The 25,258-nt window shown below is 42.1% G+C and overlaps 2 protein-coding genes and 1 non-coding gene across 3 annotated transcripts in view; 1 reads left to right on the forward strand and 2 right to left on the reverse strand.

Moving 5' to 3' along the window:
* Positions 1-8,677, reverse strand: part of C19H18orf63 (chromosome 19 C18orf63 homolog) — a 32,414-nt gene extending 23,737 nt beyond the window's left edge. Inside the window, exons 1-5 of the mRNA XM_028873851.2 lie at positions 8,013-8,677; positions 6,817-6,895; positions 5,175-5,231; positions 1,945-2,056; positions 1,359-1,400 (exon numbers count right to left, since the gene is read on the reverse strand). Of these exons, the coding sequence (XP_028729684.2) occupies positions 1,359-1,400; positions 1,945-2,056; positions 5,175-5,231; positions 6,817-6,895; positions 8,013-8,212 (490 nt within the window). The 5' untranslated portion in view covers positions 8,213-8,677. The remainder of the gene's footprint in view (positions 1-1,358; positions 1,401-1,944; positions 2,057-5,174; positions 5,232-6,816; positions 6,896-8,012) is intronic.
* Positions 8,678-10,710: 2,033 nt separating this feature from the next.
* Positions 10,711-10,816, reverse strand: LOC114696278. The gene has a single exon (XR_003734980.1). It is a non-coding gene; the product is annotated as a U6 spliceosomal RNA (small nuclear RNA).
* An 11,910-nt stretch (positions 10,817-22,726) lies between these two features.
* The window catches only part of LOC114696263 (cytochrome b5), a 33,337-nt gene continuing 30,805 nt past the window's right edge, over positions 22,727-25,258 (forward strand). Inside the window, 1 exon segment of the mRNA XM_028873870.2 lies at positions 22,727-22,990. Coding sequence (XP_028729703.1) covers positions 22,862-22,990 — 129 coding nt within the window. The 5' untranslated portion in view covers positions 22,727-22,861.

The raw sequence follows: 25,258 nt of genomic DNA on the forward strand, positions 1-25,258 counted from the left end.
TACACTTCTAAGACAAAGATATGAAACAATAGGATATGTGTGGGGAGGAGCTCCTACAAGAGGATGACGCTAAGAAAGACAATACTTCTTCAGCTTATAGTACACTCAATAAATACTTTCTGCAAATCTGACATTTATTACTAAGTTCCAGTGAGGTCTCACACCAGGATTCTGACCTGATAGTCATTCACTAAGCCTCCTCCTAGAGACCTTCCTTACTCTCTTATAAATAAAGCTATGCTGACATGGCAGAGTCACGAGGACCTTGGAAGCAGATAGTATCTGAAGAGGCTTTGGGAGCTTCAGGATGCTGACAATGCTATTTCCTGAGCAGAGGATCAGTTACGAGGCTGCCTAGACTTTGTAAAACTTTAGTGACTATCCGCTAACATGTCTGAGTTTTACCTAACTATTCACCTTTAAACAAAAGTAAAAACAGTCTTCTAGCAGGAGCCCAAGAAATTTCCTCTTCTAAACTGTTATCTTGACTCTCTAGCTAAGGTCTCATGTAGTGTAGTGAATTTAGGTAACAAACTCATTCATCCAGCGTGAGGTCAGAGCGACCGCCACTGTCTAACTGAAACCCAGAACTAGTGCCAGGCAGGAAGCATGGTTCAGCAGGACAGTCCTTCAGCTCCAGTCATTGTGGACTATAAATGAGGATGTGAAACTATGTTCAAATGGTGGGGGAAGCTGCCATGTCTGATTATTAAAGCTTATGATCCCCATCCATCTGCTGCCTCAGCACTGCTATCTCGGAACCTACCTACCTTCTGTGCAATATGCAGAGCAATCGATTGGATTGGATGTTATAATAAGGCCTATTCTTTTCAGGAGATAAACAATATTCTAACAAAAATAAGTTTTGACATAATACAATTTTTGATAATATGATTTTGGAAAATATATTAAAATACTTGCAGAATTAAACATCTTCATAATCATTTTCTTTTTTCATAATCATTTTCTTAAGTAGAGAAACTAAAATATACCTTTCCTCCCAATTAAGTGAATTTTTTTTTTTTTCCGAGACAGGGTTTCTCCGCGTAGCTTTGCGCCTTTCCTGGAGCTCACTTGGTAGCCCAGGCTGGCCTTGAACTCACAGAGATCTGCCTGGCTCTGCCTCCCATGTGCTGGGATTAAAGGCGTGCACCACCACCGCCCAGCTTTAAGTGAATTTTTTTATCAAGTAGGTAAATATATATATTTTTAATGAGAAATAACTTCCTACGTAAATTTTGATTATAATTGTGTCTTATTATCTTCTTGCATACAGTAATCATCAAGACTGTAACAACTCAACATTGGTTTTCAAACAACCGTTAGCTTTGTTTATTGCTTTATGTGTTTTTACTTACCAACAGCATTTTGCTTTCCCATATGAGAAAGAAAATTTCTTCCTTAAAAAATTCACAGGAAATACCATATTATTATAATTCAGAAATAATCATTATTGAGAAATATAACCATTTGAAGTGCTTTGAAATTGTAAAATAACTAATGACAGCTCTTAGAAAAAAATACAATCACTCAAAAAGTATCTGTTCCCTGAAAAGGACCAAAATACCCAGTTCTTCCTTCAAAAATGTATCTCTTGCCATAAAGTACTTAGAAAACCATCAAACTTTAGCAATAATTCAAGATAGCCCTTTGGGTCCAACAATACTGACAATTTGTGTTTATTTTATCAAAGCCTTCATAACATATTTATTCTTAAGTAGCAAGTATTACAATAATAAAAGCACTTTAAAGCAGCATCAACAGCCCTCTGTATATTATCCCCACGTAAGGAGATGACAGTGAGGTTAGTGTGGACTTGTCTAAGAATGTTTAGAGTTGGAGCTAAGAACTCTTCTCTAAAAGTAAGGTACACTGAAATCAAACCCAGATGTGCATACAGAAGCAATCTAGTTCAGAAAGTCCCCATGACTGGCACACAGTCACCTTGTACCAAGAGATGACCTGCTCTGTTCCAGGCTGGAGCCAGTCTAGCAGTGAGTGAATATGAAAGGCAGTTTTGAAGAATTACAGGAATTACTCTCTGTGGAGCCTCCATCTGAAACATTAAAGAAAAGATGGGCAAGTTAAGAGCAATTGCTACAGATCTACAAACTCAGATACTGTCTGCAGTCTCAGATCAACAACCAATAAACTAAGCAATTCTAGATAAAGATCGTGGCTGCTCCTGTAACTAGTACTCTCTAGTTACAAGGCTAAGAATGTAAGGGTTCTCACTGTGAAGCCACCATTGCGGCAATGTTGCGTGCCCAAATTTCCTGCTTATGCGTAAGCCTAACCTGTACTGAGCCTTCAACCATGTAGCCCGCTCCACACAGAGGAACTCAAGCAAGAATGATATTATGGTTTGTTCATTTTGTTCCCTGTAGTTTAACATTAGAAATGGCTAAGTACAAAATCACACATGCAACCAAGTATATATCTAGGTATACAGAGTTAATATTTAATATTAAAGCTTTCATTGCTGACTCCCAAGTAATTGAAATTGGATTTATTTCTCCCACTTGAAGTCTCTAAAAAAGAACTGGGTAAGTTATTTGAAACAATGGTTCATGAAATACTGGACATTATGGAACAAAGAAGAGTTATTTTCTATAGATGAAAAGCCAACAAGACGAGCCCTGGGAAATCACAGAGCCCACCTTGTTGGCTTTTCCTCTATAGAGGATAACATTCCCCTGGTTTACTGTATAAAGAGGGTTTCCGGGCTGAGGTTGTGGAAGAGGAAATCTAGAGAGACTCTGTTCCTCTCTGTGAATTGAAGAGACAGAGCTGAGGGTCCACAGGAAGACTAAGAAGCTAGAAGGTGCTTGAGAGGACAACACTGCCGAGGACAGACTGCAGACCAGCAGAGTCGGAAGTTTTCTGCTGAGCAAGGACTAACACACACGTCAGGAAACTGCTGAAGGTTAGAATGAAGACCAAGCTTGTTTGCTTCATAAGCACTGAATACAATCCAGAAAAGTTTGCCCTGGAATCTGTAAGAAAGACAAGCAGAAAAGTGAGAGAGCCAAGAATTGTTTCCCAGTTTTCATGCTGGGATAGCCACAATTATAGGTAGAGATTTTGATACCCTGATTCTAATCATTGACACAAACAGAAAACAAGAATGTAGTAGATTTACCATGATCAACTATAGTAAGACCAAAATGCATATTCTTGTTAAGATGACAAGGAACATTTACTAAATCTATAGTAGTTTATACTCTGGACCCTAAAAAAAAAAAAAAAAAAAAAAAAAAAAAAAAAAAAAAAAAAAAAAAAAAACCAAAAACAAAAAAAAAAAAACCAAAAAACGAACAAACAAACAAAAATCAATATTTTTTAAAAATTAAAGCTTTATGAAACATCTTTCTAAATAATAATTGAGTGAGTAAGCAGCAGCAGAAAGACCCCTGGGAAGCCCCCATTTGGAAACCACACAGCCTATTTGTAGCAGGTGTTAGGAAGTTAAAAGAGACAACTACTTAGAGAACATATCTAACACTGAATGTATCTGTACTAGAAAGGAATGAAGTTCTTAACTCAGAGACTCAGTCATCATTTTAAGGAACTAGAAAAAGGAAGACAAAACCAAACTAAATTAAGTAGAAGGAAACACTATAGACCAAAGGTAGGGGGATGGAATCAATGGAATACAATGTGGTAAAACAACAGAGAAAATCAATGAAATCAAATCCCCCTCCTTGAGCCTATCAATGATGGTCAACTATTTAGATAGACTGATCAAAGAGTAAGGAAAAGAAAAGAAAAAATCAAAAATGATCACACACAAAATCAATATTAAAAAAACAGAATGGAGATATCACTTCAGATTTTATAACAAAGGAAAATAAGAGAATACCAAAGCAACTGTATTAAAACAAATTTAAGAATTTAAATACAAAGGACATAATCCTTGAAATAACTTAATAGCTCTACTTCCTGTTAAAGTAAAATTATAGCTAAACTTTTTTCAAAATCTAAGTTCCAGATAGACCTACAGATGAGTTTCATAAAACATTTAGGTAAGAAATAGCAAAATCAGGCATGACTTCCTCCAAAGAATTGGTTTCTAAAGGGAGGGGATATTTATTTCTTATAATTCCTAATGGTAGGGATCTTAACTGATCCATAACTATAACAATTAATCTTAATTGTCAAGTTGATTGACTTGAGAAGTGCCAAAGGAATGAGTAAAACAGGCTTCTGGGTGTGTCTGAGGATTTCCAAAGAGGGCTAAAGGATAGGACCCAGTCTGAATGTGGCAGTACCATCCCCATCCCCATAGGCTGGAGCTGAGGCTAGGTTGAAATAAAAGAGAAAGACAAGAAAGCCTGAGAGTGCAGACTTACTATCTCTCTTTCAGTCTCTCAATCTCTCTCTCTCTCTCTCTCTCTCTCTCTCTCTCTCTCTCTCTCTCTCTCTCTCTCTCTCTCTCTCCCCACCCGGGTGACATAGGTGAGCTGCTTTTCTCAGCTACACCTTCCAACCACAAAGTGAACCCCCACACCAACTTTCTCCCTTTAAAGAAGCTCACTATAAGAATACAAAATACAGTCTATAATTTTGTTTATATATTAGCTATATAATTGTGGCAATAATTCCAACTCTTAGGATTTAATTTTTTTCCCATGTAAAAATGGAGAAAAACCATTAATTCCCATCTCTGTGTCCTTAAATGATTGTTTAGAAAAATCTTAAGTTCTTTTTCTATCTACAACAATAACTTGTGAGAAAGATACTCCAAATTTTGTTTGTTGACTATGCTGGTTAGGTTTTGGTTACTTATTTGTTTATTTTTGGCAACTCTACACAAACTAGGGTCATCAGCAAAAAGGGAACTTCAACTGACAAAATGCCCCCATCAGATTGGCCTCTGGCAAGTCTGCAAGTTGAGTGAGCCATGTTGCAGGCCTGTAAGCAGAGCTCCTCTGTGGTCTGTGCTTCAGTTCCTGTCACCAAGTTCCTGCCTTGAGTGCCTGCCCTGGTGTCCTGGGATGATGCACTGTGATAAGGAAGAATGGACCAAACAAACACTTTTCTCCCCTAAGTTGCTCTTTAGTCATGGTGTTTTATCACAACATCAGAAGACACACCAGGACACTGATAAAAGAAGTAGAATATACATCATTCTACAATAATATTACATCTATGTTATTATCTTAAACACATACCTTAGCTCCATATTTTTCAATATAGGCATTAAGTCTCCCAGATTTAAAAAATGGTATCTATAACAGAAAGTCTACATTTGTAAAAAGGACTTAACATAGATACATATAACAAAACATTGTCATACATGAATATTTTAAGCAAAATACAACAGAGGGCACAGATTTCAGCTATTGTTCTATATTTCTATTCTATATTCATTTGAAGAAAGATACTATAGTAACCCTTTTTTTCCCTGAAAGATTATCTGTGACAGGTACATTGTCAAAGTGAAGTTGCCTGATATTGACATGTTCTCCAAGCCATACAAAAGGCAAATAAATTTCATATAAGTACTTGACAGCTTTTAAATATACAAGACATATTTAGACATGAATATGGAAAATGAACCTAAAAAGAAGTTTAAATTTAAAAGGCTTCAACCTATTAATGAAAGAAATATAAATATTAAAAGACTGGTAGATATTATTTTGCTAGACGGGCATGGTATCAAATTCTTATCTAAATATATATCTATGCCAATAGATTACGCAGCTCTCAGTTCTCACCAAAGGAGCTTCTTTATGCAGTAGATGGTGATTAATACAGAGACTCATTCCTAGTCTGTGTGTGGAGAATGAATGGTTATGAGCTCTCAGTCCTAAATAGGATAACTATATCATACTCCTTATCCTGCTCCTCAGGCTCATGGGACATCATGGAGGAAGGGACAGACAGAAAGACTGTAAGAGCCAGAGGTCAGGGAGGACTGCTGTGAAATAGTTTCCTCCAGATATGACATGGCCATTGCACTCAACTGCACGCAGTTGTGGTGGCCTGCACAGAATCAAGACAATCAACATTTCAGCATGAATGAGGGAGGGACATACAAGACCCCACATTTAGCTGAAAAGCTATTCAGAGTTAATGGCTACTAGGGAAGGGAGAATCTGTTTTCTTTAGGGGCGTGGTCCCTGTTGGGGTGAGTATTGTAGTAGATGGCCCTACCACCATGCATGTATGCTCTAATTAGAGTCAATGGATTATTTTTTGTTTGCTTGTTTGTTTTTTGAGACAGGGTTTCTCTGTGTAGCTTTCTGCCTCTCCTGGAACTCACTTGGTAGCCCAGGCTGGCCTCAAACTCACAGAGATCTGCCTGCCTCTGCCTCCCGAGTGCTGGGATTAAAGGCGTGTGTCACCACCACCCGGCGGGATTATTTTTTTAAGGAAGAGGATATGAAGTAGGGAGTAGGAAGGAGGTGTAAATGGAAGGATTTGTGGGGCGGGGAGTAGAGAGAGAAAGTGATGGAAATAAATTATATGCATGTATGAAATTCTCAAATAATAAAAATGTTGATTTACTGAGATGAGAAATTTAAGTATATCTAAAATATTGACAGAAGGCACTGAAGCCCATGCTATCTTATATATTGTACCATAATGTTCTGTTCATTAATGGTCTTTATTTCAGCATTTATATCAGATCAAGTTGAATATTAATTTAGAATCACAAGATAGATTTAAACATCAGGCATATCAAAGTTAATGGGACATTCATTCAAACTGAAATATGGGGTGGTTGGTCCTCATAAACCATCTTTAATTTCTGCTGCATACTTGAATTATTGTTTATTAATATTGCTTCCAACAATCAGTGATACTAACCGACATCACTACCCAAATTTGGTTTAATATTCCAGGCACAGGTGCTGTAAGAATATCTTCATGCAGAAGTAGCAACTGCCTATGGAGAAGAAATACATTATTTTCAAACTGAACTTGTCTACCATCTATACTTGTATGTTACTGAAATATCTAGAAACTTAGTCTAACATCTCACTTTTCTACCTATTTTGTTACTTTTCAGAGGGGTCAGAGGTAATTTGTAATAAGTATAAATTACACCCAACCAGGAAGGATACAGATTTCCTGATGTACTTGGGGATTTAAGATTGGGTACACTCCAGACTGTCCTCCCCATTTCTGTCCTCAGCATTTTGTTTTGTTTTGCAACCATCTTACTATGCAGTTCAGGATGCCTCTAGCTTGAGATGCTTGTTCCTCAGCCTCCAGACTGCTGACATTATGGGTATTCACCATTGTTCCTAGCAATCTTACAGGCTTCATTCTTCTCTGGGATAGTTATTTAAATATATAATTTTGTCTTGAGTTCTTTGAGTACCTCAAACAATTAAAGGAACTAATACAAGAGAGTCCTTAATACTCAGGCTTCAGTTGAGCTGTTCTTTAAAGATTACCTTGGGTTAGGAGTTGCAAGATAGTTCTTAAAGAAATATTTTCCATTGTCATTTATTGATGTGAAAGTTCAGAAATTATATTAATCTTTTAGTATCTTCAAGTACCTTGTAAAGAGTATATAGTAAATATGCATTACTTAGTATATTTTGGGGGAGCCTGATTTAATTCATGAATTAAGTCTTACAGAGAATTAAAATTTATTTTTTATCTTATGTGCATTGGTGTTTTTTTATGTCTGTGTGAGGGTGTTAGTCCCTGGAACTGGAGTCTCAGACAGTTGTGAGCTTCATGTGGGTTCTGGGAAATGAACCCTGGTCCTCTGGAAGAGCATCCAGGGCTTTCAACCACTGAGCCATCTTTCCAGCCCTGAAAATTCAAAATTTTTAAAGCACACAAGAGGTCACAAATATGAAAGCCCAACAGTGAGATATTTACCTCAAGTATTTTAAATTCCCTTTTAAATGTAATCTAACATACCTGGATTCTTTGCTTTCAAAATATCTATACAGATTTAGTAAGGGTTTTAAAAAAAAATCCCTCTAAAATAGTTATAATGGGATTTTTAAAGTTGAAAGGCTTAGTTAGAAGACATGAGTTTTTACCTGCACATCTTTATCTGCGTACTCCTAATCTCTATTTCTGCTACCCTGCTACTCAATATTATCTGGGTAGCACAGAGTTTGTGTAAATCTGGAAGTATGATAAAGAACAGGGACTGTTGCCTGGACTCATTCATATCCGCTTGTTGACTATGTGTTCCAGCAACCAGACCTTCAAAAACAAACAGCTGTAAAAAGTACATAAACAGTTTTAGCAATAAGGTTTCAACCCCGACTCACCAGATTCTATTTGATGTCATTTCAGAATAAGAAAATAAAAATTGGTAAACTTTGGCCACAAACATATCACCATTTCACCGTCATGGTTTTCTATATCACTTGTATTTAGACACATTTTATTAAGCTATTGCTCACCCATGATTATCCACCTTGCACCTTGACTAAAGTTCAATACTTTTTTTTTACTATATTCATAGAGTTATTGATGGAATAAATTAGAATACTTTCATCACCTCTCCCAAGATTCTAAATCTTCAGTTTTCCTACACAAATTGAATGGCTAATTTAAGTACAAATAATAATAAGAGTAGCCCTAATTTATTAAATGCATGTTTTTTTCTAGGTACTTGCTGTATATTAGCCATATTGTGTTTGATAATGCATTCTACAGATGCTGACTATCAAAGTTTTGTTTTCAGAAAAATGAAATCTTTCCTGTCACATAATTTAAAAATAAAAATGTGAAGCCAAGACCTGTACTATTTCAGATTCATTCTATAACCCACTTCAAGGTTAAAAAGAACATATTATTTTTTATTTTACATGAAAGAAAATGTTAGCCAAACTATGTAACTGTATAACCGTTAAGTAGATTTCATTTCCAAGAAATTACTTGGCTTTAAAACTTCTACTTGGGGGCGCATTTTAAAATTGCTAATTCACATATGCTGCCTTTGAAGTGTATATAGCACGCATTACAGAAAACTGGAATGTAAATGTAGAGCAGGCTAAGGAAGGTCAAGTACTCCAAGGTGCACAAATTCACCAGTGGGCGGTAACTTAACACAAGAATATCTTCCCTCTTTGAAAAGAAGCCACCAGCCCCGGACTCTGGAGCGTGGTTGGACTACAGTCTGATCACATTAACCAAATGCCCCCGGTTGTCGTTTGAGGGATGCGGGCTGTGACCTTTGGCGTGGTGAACAAATGCAGCTTCCTTAAAGCACGGTATCTCAAACTTTCTTCAGTGATAGCCCCGTGCTGGGCTCACGGCTGCATCGTCCCCTCAGTGGGCTCGCAATCAGTCCCCTTCTCTGGATAGGCTCCACTTTCTCGGGGACAGCTATGATCTCCAAAGCCTTCAAGAACAAAATTGAAAAGGTGACGCGGGAAATGTACAAGGCTTTAAAAACCGAGGCGCCCGAGTTCTAAGAGAAGAGTTATCACCTCCCGGCAGACCGTGTTAACACTGGGGGAGCAGCAGCGCCCCGACCTTCCCGGACGTCACGAAGGCCTGGCTGCTGCACTGGCGATTCTGACCTCCTCCCTCGGCGGAGTCCTCTCAACTCAGTCCCTCAGCCGCCCCCGTGCTCCCCACGCCCCGGCACTGCGAGGATGCTGCGCGCTCCCGAGGATGCTGCGCGCTCCCGAGGATGCTGCGCGCTCCCGAGGATGCTGCGCGCCCCCTCAAGCCTCGCGCTCCCTCGGAACCTGCTCGCCTCACACCCGGCTCCCGGCCCCGCGCCCGGCTCCCCGCCTCACACCCGGCTCCCGGCCCCACACCCGGCTCGGCTCGTGGCCTCACGCCCGGCTCCCCGCCTCGCACCCGGCTCCTGTCAAGTTTCCCGCTCGAACTCCCATCAGGCCCTGCGCGGGGCTCTCCCCATGCTCCTAAGACCCTCCCACCACGCGCCTGTCAGTCAGGACCCTGGGAGCTCCAGCCAGCGCCCTGCTCCGTGCAGGGCCCGCACTGGGGTCGGGCTCCAGCGGCCTAGCCCCCCACTCGGCCCAGGCAGCACCCCACATCCCTGCCAGGCCCGCGGAGGGCTCTTGTCGAGGCTCTGCCGCCATGGGCCCACCCACGTGCAACCACGGGGTCTGGAGCTCCCCGAGGCCCCGCGCTTCTCAGGGCCTAAGTATGGCCCCTGGCAGCGGCTTCAGCGCGTGCACCCCTCGGTCCCAGCATGCCCTCTGCAGACAGTACGCCCCAGGGCTTTGCTTGCTTCCCAGAGAGCTTCGGTGCCTTCTCCACTCAGGGAGCAGTTTTCAGCGTGGCGTTCCGTGTCAACATGTCTGGAGTTGTTGGTCCCGTCATGCAATAAATAATACGTGCATTGGGTCCTGTCGCCACCCCAGCGCTACCCGTGGGCTTCTCCTGACAAACTCCGAATTTGCTTAGCACCCTCACTGGTCACGGGAATGCCTCAGAGCAGCTGGTTCCTGGGTCAGTGCCAAAGCGTGGCTGTTGTAGTTAGAGTTTTCCTGCCTTGCCCACAGTCAGGACAAATCTTTGTTACCCGCCAGTCCCACAGCCGCTCAGACCCAACCAAGTAAACACAGAGACTCATATTGCTTACAAACTGTATGGCTGTGGCAGACTTCTTGCTAACTGTTCTTTTTATTATTTATTATTATTATTATTATTATTTAAATTACACTCATGATATTAATCATATTTGTGGTAGTCATAGATTACATTCGCAGTATTCATTCAATTATATATATATATTTATTTAATTAAAAAAATATGGAACGCTTCATGAATTTGCGTGTCATCCTTGCGCGGGGCCATGCTAATCTTCTCTGTATCGTTCCAATTTTAGTATATGTGCTGCCAAAGCGAGCACACTAACTGTTCTTATAGCTTAAATTAATCCATTTCCATAAATCTATACCTTGCCACGTGGCTCGTGGCTTACCGGCATCTTCACAGGCTGCTTGTCCTGGCGGCAGCTGGCAGTGTCTCCTTCTGTCTTCCTGTTCTTTCTTTTCTCCTCTCTGTTAGTCCCGCCCATACTTCCTGCCTGGCCACTGGGCAATCAGTGTTTTATTTATTGACCAATCAGAGTAATTTGACATACAGACCATCCCACAGCAGGCTGTGAAGCCGCAGGCCACACAGTTGGCGGGGATGAGTAGACGGCTCCTTTGTGAAGATGAAGCTCTGCCACCGCAAGGTCTTAAAACGCTGGTGACATGCGCCTCTTGCTCACCTGACAGTTAGTTGGCACATACCACACTCAGGTGCTTTTCTAGGCGTTTGATGATGGAGAATTAAGCAAACACTACCTTCTACCATAGCAGAACTTACTCAGAATAGGAAGAGTTAGTAATTCCGAAGTGAACTCATTCTTGACAGACCCACTGAAAACGAGAGTTGGGAAGTAGTGAGAGAGTTGTTGCCTCTCTGTGGTAAGTTCTTTTGCAAGACTCCAGAGAGCTTTCTCCTTGCAGATGTGCAGATCCCTGTGACGAAGTTCACCTATAATAGCCGTTAAAACTACAGCAATTCCCCTCCTCCCTACACCAAGGCTGAGCAAAGTGTCCCAGCATAGGCCCCAGGCTCCGAAACACCAGTCCATGCACCAAGGACAGGTCCTGGCCGAGTCTACCAGGCTGGGCTGACTCCCCAGGGAGACCTTGCCTTGGAGGAGGTGGGAATGGGGGCGGGTGGGCTGGGGGATGGGAGGAGGGAGGATGGGGGAAATCCGTGACTGATATGTGAAATTAAGTTAATTATAAAATAAAAATACAAATTGATGAGAGAAAAAAAACTGCAGCAATTCAGACCAGAGGTGCTTATTGGAATCTTTGTCCAGCAATAGACCCTCCACCAGGAGCTCAGCCTAGCTGCTGATTCAGGTCTCCCACACTGATGGATTTTGTGTACAAGTAGCTCACATGAAGTCCTTCTTCCCTTTTGTCATCAAACACTCCTTTTCCTCAAGCTTCTTAAATGTACTGATAGTTCGTCATGGTGCTATAATTGTGAATGGAAAAAAAATGTTCCTCAGGAGACTTCAGAGTGTCCCTATTTAAGAATAAGTGATGGTTTTCTAAGCAAAGCCAAACAATGCCTTGGTAATGGACTTGGTTTTTGAGGATTGCCTAGGCAGCTCCCTAACCTGTGGCCTGAGTGGCGCCATCACCTCTCCTTCCTGGGACTGCCAAGGATCCTGAATGCTTTGCACAGTTAAGTATAGTATCTGGAACTCTCCTATTCATATTAATATTGTCCTTGCTTGTTGCAAGGGTCTCTGTGACCACCATGGTCAGCAGAATGACAAGTCACCATAGGTAAGAAGGCAGTTTGGTTCAACCCGACTCAATAGCTGGTGTTAGTTCAAACTTCTGGATGCCGAGTAACTTATTTTAGGAATATTTAAGCACAGTAAAATTTGGTGAAAACTTATTCTGATGATAACTCAATTCCATGTTCTCAACAGAGCATACATAAATCCTTTTTACTCTTTGTAAAGTCCATAAGATAGTTTCTATAGATGGACTGAGAAAAACAAGCTTATGATTAGGATCTGGGGGAGTATCCAGTGCCAGAAAAGTCTCTAGCCACACAGATGGAGAAATGTTCAGCAGGCCAGTAAGCACACTAGCTCCAACCTTCTTGGTGGATAATGGGTACAGCATTTCTTCCTTTAAGAAACAACCCAGTGTGCTTAACGTTCTCGGTTCCAATAGTGCTTATCTGTGAGCCCCGGGTCATCCATAGCTCTACAAGTTATGCAGAAGACAAAAGAGTTGTAAAATAATAAAATTAACATTTAAACCATCACCTGTATCATTTATTACCTTACTGTCTTACTACTCCTTCAAGAGAGACACACAGGCAAATGTGCCAAAGATTGTTCTTAGGGTTTGAGAATGAAATGGTCACTATTGACTCGTGTGGTTGGTTCTCAGATGTCATGTAAACTTTAGGATTCTGAGCCTACCTGGAGGAAGGAGAGCATGTGGTGGGCGTGATTTTAGAAGCTGGGCCTGGTCCCCAGTCCTTTGCTCTGTGTTTGATGCCTCTCGTGAGAGGAGTAACCTCTACCACACACTCCCATCCTGTGATGTTTGGTCTAAGTACAAGGGGCCAAGTGATCATGTACTGACCTCTCTGAAACCATGAAAAATTATCTAATATGGTTAACTTGTCATTGTCTTAAGTTATCGTGATAATTGCAATGTTTCTCCCTTTCCTCCCTCTAAACCCTTCCACATACCCATCTCTGCTCTCCTTCAAACTCATGGCTACTTTTTTCATTAACTGTTATTAGGAACTTATACAGCTAAATATAACCTACTCAGTTCATATAATGTTACTTGTATGCATGTTTTCATGGATGACAATTTGGGATTGGACAAACAAACAGTGTATGCTCTTCTCTAGCAAAGAACACATCTCCAGATACGATTATTAGCTGGATAGCCAGATATGATAGGCCTTTGTCCTCAATTCCTCATGCTGCCCTGGAAAGAATTTCAGTAGCTATGTTGGTGTTTATCAATAGTCATGGGATAAAACAACTTCAAGCAATAGAAAGATGCTTTATTTTTAAGTAGATGGACAATTATTTAGATTCAACTAAATGTGCACAAGAGACAGATATTTCCAGAAAGGACAAGCTATCCTACATTAACATGATACTCAAAAGACACAAATATAATCCAAATATCTTGTGTTCATATCTAAATTGGAGACATTTTTGTAGAAAAGGAAAGTGGAGATGGAGGAATAGAGAGCAAATACTTAGAGTATATTTTTATTTGCAAAAGGTCAGGAGTAGAATTAATTTTCTAAGTGTTTATTACAATGTTCTTGCTGTAGAACTCAGGAAGCATTTGTAAATATTTGTGTACTTCTCGTTTCTTGGGTTTCTGTGTCTAAATTTGCTGTTTACAGTACCTTGCCAGGTAGGTTGCTTCCTCATACCTGTGTTTTAGAATAAGGAAGTCTTACTGAGTAATAATAACAGTTGCACTAGGTAAACTTGACTGATTGCTAAGCCCAGAGCTATGCCTGAGTTACAACAGTTACCAACTAGGCCATCATCATACCCTTTGTCACACACCTGATAACATTAAGGATTCAGGTCACCAATAACAAAATGATTTTGTTTTTGTATGTATATGTGTACTACTGGTGGGTGTGCAGGTATGTGTACATGTGTGTCAAGGCCCAGGCTTGTCATTAGGTATCTTCTTCAGCTGTTATCTATCTTATTTATTGAGACAAGCTGTCCCACTGAACCTGAGCTTGCTGTTTGGCTTTGTCCGAGGGATTTTCTGTCTCTGCCTGTATGCCTCCCTTGAGCTAAAATTGCAGGAGGAATGTCACACCCACCCAGATCTAAGTGGGTTGTAGGTGTTCACACTCCGATCCCTACGCTTGCACAGCGAGCGTTTTACCCACTGATATATCCTCCCCAGTTCAAAGTTTGGTTTTGAAATACATCGGGAGTTATTTGGAACCAACGTCTGAAGTAGGCTTTGGTATTGGATTATAAAGGTTGCCGTGACTTCAAGAGAAGGCTCTGCTGCAGGTCATAGGGAGATTTGGTAGTCCTACAGTTTCAAAGAAAAAGGTATATTCACTTGTTGTTTTTACTAAATCTCATTCGTTCGATTTTGCCAATAAAGACTTGGGAGTCAGATGTTGGGGTGAAAGCCTGCTAGCTCAGAGAGGCAGAGAAAGCACCCAGCTGACCTTCCTCCTCCACCAATGTTCCAGAAAAAGGCCTTTCTCCTACACCATCTTAAATAAGACTTCTCCAACTCAATGTCTCTCCCTTCTACTTTCTGTGCATCTCTCTATCCATCCTCCTGACTCCATCTTACTCTCTGTGGCTTTTCTCTTGTTCACTTCCTGTCAACTGGCTGCTTGCTTTGCCTCTTGACTGACTTTATTTAATCTTGTTTACAATATTCAAGCAGAAAGCTCTTTAGTTAAAGGTGTGCGCTAGGGCTGAGCCACACCACAGCTAGAAACAGGTTTTTCCAATAAATAATGCCATCTCGGTGATCAGATATCTTGCAACATTCACTAAATGCATTTATTTGAAGAAAGGAAAAGTTATAAATCAATAATTAAAGGGGAATGAAATAAGGAAAATTATATAAAGATGCTTTTTTTAAATTAATGAAATTAAAAGAGATAAAGAAATAGTCAAACTAAAAGCTAATCACTTGTCCTTTTGTCAAAATTAGCCAAACTTGCAAAACTGACAGAAAAAGAACAGCAAACCTATTACTACTGTCAATCATTCAACAGAGGACAAAACTGCAAATCCTACATCATTAAGAAGGCTAATAAGGGACTAATATCAGCAGGTCTACACACATTTGCTGGGGGATGTCTTTCTGTACCCTGTGAATGTATGTTGTTCCCATTGGTTAATAAATAAGCTGCTTTGGCCTATGGCAAGGCAGCTTAGAGGCAGGCAGGAAATCTAAGGAGAGAGACAAGAAAGAGAAAGGCAAAGTCTGGAGAGACGCCAGCCGCAGCCTGAGGAACAACATGCCAGCAGACCAGTAAAGCCACGGAACATGTGGCAAAACATAGATTAATAGAAATGGGTTAATTTACAATGTAAGAGCTAGCTAGCAAGAGGCTTGCCATAGACCATATAGTTTGTAAATAATATTACGCCTCTGAGTGATTATTTTATAAGCAGCTGTGGGACCTTGGGGCTGGACGAGACTGGAGAAAACTTCCAACTACACACAATGGTTGACAATATAGATTGAAATGTTCAGCTGGGGCTTGGATGCTGGCCCAGTGGGCAAAGCACTTGCAACACAAACCTGAGGACCAGAATCCAGAGCCCTAAACCCACGGAAAGCCACAGACAGGGAAGTGTGTCTATAATCCCTGCTCCATCATGAGGAGCTGGGTGGAGGAGACAGGGCAGTCTGGAGCCTTCAGGCCCAAGCCAGGTAGCCTGGCTTATACAGAGGTGAGTGTTGGGAGGCCTTGTCTGAAACAAGGTGAAGGGAGAGAGGAAAACCCAAGGTGGTCTTCTGGTGGCAATGGTATACCTGAATTTACACACACATGATTTACATACAACACACACACACACACACACACACACACACACACACATGCACGTTCAGATGTTCATAACTTACCCAGTATGAAACATAAATTAAATAGTCTTTTAAATAAATAGAAAAAACAAAAACAAACAAACAAAACAACCTCATAAGTCTGTTGACTCATAGTAGACCTATCATATGGTTTAACTAGGAGTTCCAAAAATCTTTAGATAAAAATTCTACCAAATTCCCTCCCAGAAAGATACAAAAGAAGAAAACAGGTCAAACTTGTTATATGAAATTATATTCCTTTTTTATTAAATCTATCAAATTATAGTGACTAATATGAAATATAAAAGTGAAATATCATCTCTTGTAAATATAGACACACCATTCTGAACAAACCATTATAAACAGAATCCAGCAGTGTATACAAAAAATTACACATCACAAATAAATGAGGTTTATTCCCTAGAAGCACATTGATACTTCAATATTTAAAACTCAGTGCATTCCATTATTGGAAAAGGCTAAGGAAGAGAAACCACATGACCATTTCTATTGATGTAAAACAAGATTAAAGCTCTACACCCCTTGTGATTGGATCTCTCAAAAAACTGGTGTTCACTGAGAAGTTTTTCAACTTAATAAGGAACATCCACAGAAATAATCAACACAATCTGTGGTGGTCATTCATAATTGTCCATTTGATGAGATTTAGAGTCACTCTGGAAATAAACTTCTGAGAATGTTTGTGTGGGATTATCTAGACTAGTTTATTTGAAGTAGGAAGAGCCACCCATTCCACGGCCTTGGGTCCTGGGCTGAATAAAAAAGAGAAACAGTATTTACTTCTCTTTGCTTTTTTGAAAAAAAAAAAAAAAGCTTCATTTATTTTATATGTACAAGTGTCTTGTCTACATGTGTGTATGTGCCCCACATGTGTGCCTGGTGCCTGTGGATAGCAGAAAAGGGTGTTAGATTTCCTGGAGCTGGAGTTACAGATGGTTGTGAGTTATCATGTGGGTGCTGGGAATTGAACCGTGGTCCTCTGCAAGAGCAGGCAGTGCTCTTGACTGCTGAGCCGTCTCTCCAGCTCCTCTCCACAGTTCTTTATTGCAGATAAGCAGGATCTTCCTAGAACCCCTGCAGCCATGACTTCCCCACTGGTTTGGACTATACCCTCACACTGCACCAAAAAAAGCCCTGCCCTTCTTTAAAGTGTTTTCCCCAGTTTTTATTGCAGCAACAATCAGGTACCTAATACAGCTACCTTTCAACATGGTTCTAGTCAATGTGATAAGGGCTTTTAAAAAAGGAAATGGAAGGCGTAGGTCGTTGTCAGATGATATAAGGGCCTATAAGGAAGTTGGAACACATGCAAAGAAGCTGAGTTCATCAAAGTTCAGGCTCAAGAAAAGTATAAAAAACTAGTTATGTAATTATATGTTAAAATGAGTATGGGGTGTATACAAGAAAATACAACACCATTTATAATTACTAAAAAAATGAGCATTTAGGACTGGCGGGATGGCTCCGTGGTAAAAAGGCCCTTGTCCAGCAAGCCTGGTCACGTGAGTTCAGTGCTTAGAAGCTACGTAAAGGTGGAAAGGGGGAAGCAAAATTGTCCCCCGAATGTCACACACGTGCCACTGACATGTGCTATCCCTCCACACACATCACACACACAGTAAGTAATCCCTAAAATTTACATAAAACCATTTAGATGTGTACCCAATGATAATGAGGAATGCCTAAAATTTATGTAAAACCATTAGCTGTGTACTCAATGAAGCGTATAGGGCTTGTGTGCTGAAAGGAAAACAGCTGATGAAAAATATCTAAGAAAAAGAAGGGTGGAGACATGAAGGGTCACCAGCCAGAGCCAGACCGAGAGGGAGAGGACATGCAGGACGACAGGAAAACGTCATGGGTCACGTGGCCACACGTAGCTGAATAAAAATTAATTTGTTATAGGAGCTAGCGGGGCAAGGCTGAGCTATCGATTGAGCTTTCATAATTAATATAAGTCTCCATGTCGTGGTTTGGGAGCTGGCTGACGGGACAGAAAATCCACCTGCAAGCAGGAGGACTCATTCTGCTACCTGATCTCAGGAGTTACTCCACAGTTACTGTCGTCAAGACTTCATGGTATTGCTGGAAGCAGAGCTGCATGGATCAATGGAACAGACTATAAAATTCAGAATGAATTCCACTAACTAATTTCTGATAAATAAACCAAAAGAATTTACTAAAGGCAGGCTCTTGAAGGAGTTTTGGATTTGCCCCCAATTGTGTGATCCTGCCATAGTGGTTATTTCCAGCTGAAACCTTGTCTTCCTTACGCCTGGAGTAAAAATAGCCTTGGTCATCAAAGACTGATGATGGCGGCCATAAACCTGCACAGATAAGTTCTTTACACACCCCTTGTCTTCCGCTGGCGTGTACACCAGTCCCATCTATCCCCTAATGACTTCCCCCGGCTTTACGACCACAGCTCAGAGGTCCATTTGTCCCACCATTTCTTCACAAGTTTATTGTTCTTTATCTAAACACGTCTAAAAGCACACCATGCTCTGCTTGTATTTTTCACTTTAGTCTCTTGTGAAGATCTCACTCATGTGCACATAAAATTCACACTACTCGCGTGCTTTCTCTTGCTAATCAGCTCCTGTGTTTGTTTGATTGCTGGGGTCAGCTAAACAACTGACGGGGGCTTTCTTACTCCTTTCCTTTCAAGTCTTCTCAGCTCAGCAAACAATGCTTGAGCAATTTGATACAGGTAAAGGGAGCTCCAGTGCGGTGATATTTTGTATATGCTCTAACAAATAAAGCTTGCCTGAGATCAGAGGGCAAAGCCAGCTGCAGAGTTAGCCATAGAGGCCAGGCAGTGGTGGCACACACCTTTAATCCCAGCACTTGGGATCTCATGTCTTTGCTCCGAGTGCTTGGGAGGCACACAGGCCTTTAATCCCAGCACTAGGGAGGTTGAGACAGGAAGCGATATGGCTGGGCAGAGAAAAGGATTATAAGGCGGGAGGGGACAGGAGCTCAGCCCCTTTTCGACTGAGGAGTTGATGAGGTGAAGTGGTGGCTGTGACTTGTTCCTTTGTCTCTCAGATCTTTCAGCATTTCCCCTGATATCTGGCTCTGGCTTTTTGTTAAGACCAGTTAGGATTCGTGCTACACTCCAGTGTAAGTCTTTTACTTTACAGAAAGAAAGGGAGCTTGGAATGTATTGCAAATGGGATGTAGTGGGGTGTCCTGCAGTCCAAGCTACTCAAGAATCAGAGACAGAAACACCTCTTGAGAGAGGAGTGTGAAGCCACACAGCAAGTTCCCAGACAGACTGGAAAACACAGTAAGACCCTGTCTTAGAAAACACCAAAACCAACAGAAAAAACCAAATGAAGATGGGATGTCTTCAAAATGAAAACTGTTTGCTTTGACAAAGACAGAGATTATCTCGACATTCCCTGCCTGCAGAATCCCTCCTCTCTCTCATTGATTGGATTCCCAGAGCTCTGGGACGTCGAGATCATGATGGGAAGACGTGCAGAGATGACCGGCCACACTAGTGGAAGCCCATGAACTGTAAACTAGTGGCTGTGGAGCCCTCATGGGACTGGATATGGTTGCTTGGCTCGAACTGTTTGGGGGGCACCCAGGCCGGGGATCGAGATCTGTCACTGGTACATGGGCAGGCTTTTGGGAGCCTGGTGACTGTGGTGTGACGCCTTGCACAGCCTTGGTGCAGTGGGAAGGGGCTTGGACCTGCCTAGGCTCAGTGTGCTAGGCTCTGCTGACTCCCCATGGGAGACCTTAATTTGGGGGGTGTGGGGATGTGGGATGGGAGGAAGGAGGACAGGGGATCTGTGGGTGGTATGTAGAGTGAGTAGAAAATTTCTTAATAAAGAAAAATGAAAAAAAAAAAAAAAAAGACGAGATGATGAGAGGAAGGGCCACAGGTAGCCAAAACACTTCTCACACTTCTGACAGTGAACTCATTATGACACCCATAAAATTCTTTTTTATGAAATAAAATACTCTCAAAACTCAATATTACAAAAGCAAAAAAAGATGGAATCCAAATAGCAAATAAGTACATGAAAAGATGGCTCAGACTGAGACTACCACTTTGTAGCCCCAATAGCTAGAAGTGGGTACAATAGAGAACAACAAAATCAGAACTGGTGAGGATATTGAGAAACCAGGTCCCTCAGGACTGCTGTTGGAATGTGAAGTGCACGATGACTTGGCAGTTTCTGACAAACTGACCACACAGTTATATTTCTCAGCAGCCACACTCCTTTATTTTGTGGTTGTTGTTTTTGAGACAGGGTTTCTCTGTGTAGCTTTGCACTTTTCCTGGATCTAGCTCTGTAGACCAGGCTGGCCTCAGACTCACAGAGATCCACCTGGCTCTGCCTCCCAAGTGCTGGGCTTAAAGGCATGTGCCACCACCGCCCAGCTAGTCACATTCCTTTTATACTAAAAAATCAAAAGATTATATTCACACAAAACTTGTATATGATTGCTCATAGCGACTTTTCCGTAGTTAACCAAAAGCTGAAAATAACCAAAATGTCCCTTAAGCAGCGAATTTCTAAACAAGCTGTTGTAACAGGGGATGTCCACACCATGAGATACTACTGGACCTGTTGGGGTCATTCCTGGCCCCTGGCAGCCCAAACAAGCCGGGCTCAGGCACCAGTCCCAAACAGGTCAATTAAACAAACAATAGTGAACTGCAGAGGATTTATTCAATGCGGCCACATTGGGAAGGGGGCAGATAAAGAGATGTTATGACTGCCAGGATGGTTCTACTGCTTCTTAGTCATGACTACAAAATGAATTGATACAGTTCACACCTTGGACGGACTCCAAGGGCAAGAAAACAAGTGAAAAAGCCAATCTCAAACACGTTACTCTATGATTCCATTTATATAATGTCTTGTGATGTCAAAGTAATTCAGGAACGAAACAAATTCTTCATTACCCGGAAGGAGTTAGGGATGGCATGGGAAGGATGGGGGTGTACTTCCAGAACACAGCACCAGCTAGAGCTTGTGACAGGGCTGTTATGGAGGTCGCACACGTGCATGTACACCAACCCTAAACGTAGAGGGAACTGCATTGTACTGATGTGGGCTTCTTGTGTTCCTTCTTTTTATAACAAGGTCTTGTTATGTAGCTAAGGTAGCCATGGAATTTGCTATGTAGCCCAAGCTGGCTTCAGACTGGCTATCCCCCTGTCTTCACTTTCTGGGGCTGGTTTTGCAGGTGTGTGCTGCCTTGTTTGGGTTTTCTATAGTTACATTAATATGTAGCCACTGGGGGAACTTGGTGAGGGATACAGAGAGCCTATCTGTTGCATATTTGCTACTTCCCATGAAGCTATGGGAAGTAAAATTAAAGGTTTTTAAAAAAAAGCCCCACTGAACTTGGAAATTGTACCTACTTTATATTTTATTTGGTTGATGTAAAATAAGATCCACATGTGTTATATGTGAACTAAACTGATTACTATCCTAATACAAATAATTTAACCTTAGAAATACTTCTGAGTAACAGTTACAATTGGAAATGTTTCCTTTCGGTTAAAAGAAAGAAACAATGAAAATAGTTTGAAAGCTTTACAGGATGTTTTCTTCCCAGTGAGCAGGTCTTTTTGGAGAAGGTAAAGGAGAAGGAACTTATCTCTAAGCATCTACTGTATTCAGGACCATCCTGATTCCCTGGGGACTCACTGGTGTGGACAATCACTAATGTTATTTATTTGTATTTATTTTTGGAGTTCATTAACTTTGCTGAAAAGACTTAAATAAACCACGAAGGGCTTTTTAAATAAGTTAAGAGACTTGTGTTCACTGCTCTCCTAGAGATTTGTAGTTAATATATGGTATTCACTCCCTGTTGAAAGGGCAGTGCCAGACTGGGGAGTGTGGTGTGCTCTTCCCAGGGCACAGCGCTGTTCCTTGTTTAGCCAGACTTAAATTGACAACACTGTGGAGGTTATCTTGCAAGAAAGTCCTTGCCATGTCAGGGTGTCCTGGCACAGAAGTTATTTCAGGTTACAGAAATTATTGTTTACTTCTAATTTTTATGTAGTAATTTCCTTAGAGTCTTTGCCTGTTAGGTGAGCCATCCCTAACCCTCTGCAGGTACCAGTGAAGCAAAATGCATGGCTCGTTATTTGGGGCCACACATTTGATTCTAGGGCTTAAGCTATGACACTTGTGTATGGGGCTCTTTCATATCCTCTGTGCTTAAGGGTTTCCCCACGGAGGGTCACCTTTGGACTTGGATCTCTGCAATTTTTGTTCTAAGTGATTATTAGGGCGTAGGGCCCATTTGGTTAGGAAACATGCAAGGAGTTAGCGTGGAGTTCGAGGCCTAAGGGAAGGACCTAAGGCTGGGGATAGAGTTTGCCCTGGCCCTACCGCTTCCTCTTCAGTCTGTTGCTCAGACCTCTGATCAGCTCTCACCACTGCCAACTGACCCCACCCGCTACCTCTTGCCCTCTTGCGCAGACTCAGAAAAGCCTCTCCCCATCCTCTGCCCCTGCAGCGGGTGATTGTGAAGGGCACCTCTTGTAACCAATCAGTATCCGCACGCTGGGCTGGGGGGCGTGATTGGACCGAAGGAGGGCGTCAACTGAGGGCGGGAGCACCATACTGGCCAATCCCAGGAGGCCAGGCTGTCCCTGCCCAGTTAGAGGCGCCACCTCACGGTCCTGGGCATCGGTCCCGGTAAGGCTGGGAATGTCCCGGGCGGAGGCGGCTCAGACTTGAGTAGCTCACCACCCTGCACGGCTGTGTTGCAGGGCCCGGGAGGCTCACTGTTCCGAGATGGCCGGGCAGGCAAACAAAGATGTGAAGTACTACACCCTGGAAGAGATTCAGAAGCACAAAGACAGCAAGAGCACTTGGGTGATCCTGCACCACAAGGTGTACGATCTGACCAAGTTTCTGGAAGAGGTGAGCTGGGCACGCACACTCCAGTGGGGCGCGGGGAGGGTGGCCCCGGCTTTGGGTTTCCCCGGCGTGACCTGGGACCGATGTCTGAACATGCGTTATCTGTGTGTGCATTTGTTTGCGTACATTTAGGGGGGCCCTCCGCGTCTGCACACTTGTGTTAGCTTCTGAGCATGTTCACCTGCGTGTGCACACCTGTGTCTGTGCTCCTGAGCCTCTTGGGTTTGCACATCTGGGCTTGTCTCCGGGAGGTTGGGAAGCATCCGAGCAGTGTGAGCGGTTTTTGCAGGCTGCTACGGGCGGAGTATTTGTGGACCAGAGCTGGATTCCTACCAGGTGCTCAGGAGTGTCTTAAATAAATGCTACCCACTTGCTAGGAGAAGGCACAACTGCGTAAGGATTTTAAAAGATCCCCTTTTCTTTTTTTGCCTTCTTGTGTTTGCATATAAGGCCCTCTCTCCTTGTGGAACAGAGAACCCCTCGATTTCCGAATGCACTTCTAGTAACAGCCGGTTGGAGACCGCTTTTCTGAAGAGGTGTGGGGTTCCAGAGGGCTCTCTAGGGTCCGAAGTCCAGGAGGGGACACCCCCAGGGCCACTCTGAAGTCCAGACCCATATGTTCACCAGTGTTCACTCAGCAGAGAGTGAATGTTGACAATCTTACTGCTGTAGTGACTTGCGCGAGAGCCCCAGCGCCTGATTGGTGGGTGACCAGATGTCTCCCCACCTGTACTTGGAGCTAATACAAGGGAAGGCAGGTAGGCAGCATGGTACAGCCAGAAAACTGGATCTTCAGCCTTAAGCTACTCCGGAGGTTGTAAAATGGTTTAATTTAGAGGGAGACACTTAACTTTGACAATGCTGGTCACAAAGTTGTAGTTTTTGCTGTACAGCCCGAGGGACATTTCTTTGTTTTTAATCTTCATTCCTTCGGGACACACTTTTGCTTTGATGACGTTTTGAGTCACAACAGAATTTCTACATCCCACTTCTTCCAAATAAATAAGAATGCTTATTGATGGGGACTATTTGCATGTGTTTTGTTTGTGGGCTGGGCAAAGGTAGAGGCTCAGTCAGCTAGATTATAATTTACATCGAGACATTTGTTTTGCAGAGAATGTTAAACACAGGAAAAACTTGGAAGTTTGGAGTTGATGTCTCTTGGTAAAATACTTGACTGTTAATGATAAAAATGGGGTTCCAATTTAATTGGGAGTGGATTGCAGTATGGACTCAGATCTGCCTCTCTTTCCCTGCATGATGAACCCAGACCCATGTGGTGGCTGATTTTTCACATGGAACTGTCACTGTAGCCCCTTCCCATGATCTGTGTAATTCTGGATTCTGGAATTTTATGATACTGTGTATATATAATAAAGTGTAGCATTTGTACAAAACAAAACATTGGGATATTTTATACTATAAAGCAGTTTTAACTTGTCCCATTGTCCTCTCAAACAAGGTCTTTAGACCTTGGTACTGTTGACCTTTTAGGTTGCTGTCCTATACTCACTGGATGTCTGTCCTAAGTACTCCTGTCCTAACAGTGACAACCAACACTGTCTCCAGATCCTGCCAAATGTCCCACAGGACATGTAGTTGCTCCTGATAGAGAATCGCTGCCCTAAAATACATTGTGTATGACTTTTAGAAGTAGGTCTTTGAAGTAGCTAACAAGGAAGAGATGATTAAATTACACTCAAAACTGTTTATTCTCTTGTTTTGTTTTGTTTTTTTGTTTTTCCATGAGGCAAGAAATGGTTGAGAGAATCCTACAGGTTTTCTGGGCTCAGCTGAAGAGCTAAGAAGCAGCCACTCAGTTAGGAAACAAGCTGGAAAACAAATCCTTTGTTCTCTCTAAGTTATCAGCACCCCATCTTTGAGCATGGCTTGGGAAGAACGCTTCTTGAGCAATGTGGGGAAGCTCCCTGGGAGCCAGTCAGCTAAGGAGATGATGGAGAAAGTTGGGTTTGGGAGACACAGAACACAGAGGGTGGCTGGGTCCTGATGACCTCAGGGTTAGCGGGACCAAGGGACCTATCTGCTTTTCCTACCCCTGCTCTCACTATGTGTGGATGTCCTAGCATGCTGGAATGTAGCAGGAGCATTTCCGTGACGGTCAGGCTTCTTAGTATATCCAGATTCCACCTGGTCTCCACATGTTTCTCCTCTTGACATTTTTGTGGCTGGCTTTTACTTCTTAGGACTGCTTGTTTTACACAGTGTCCTAATCACTGGCTCTCCACCCCCCAGGGTAGTGTTGCCCTTAGG

The sequence above is a fragment of the Peromyscus leucopus genome, chromosome 19 (genome assembly GCF_004664715.2).
Source record: "Peromyscus leucopus breed LL Stock chromosome 19, UCI_PerLeu_2.1, whole genome shotgun sequence".
NCBI lineage: Eukaryota > Metazoa > Chordata > Mammalia > Rodentia > Cricetidae > Peromyscus > Peromyscus leucopus.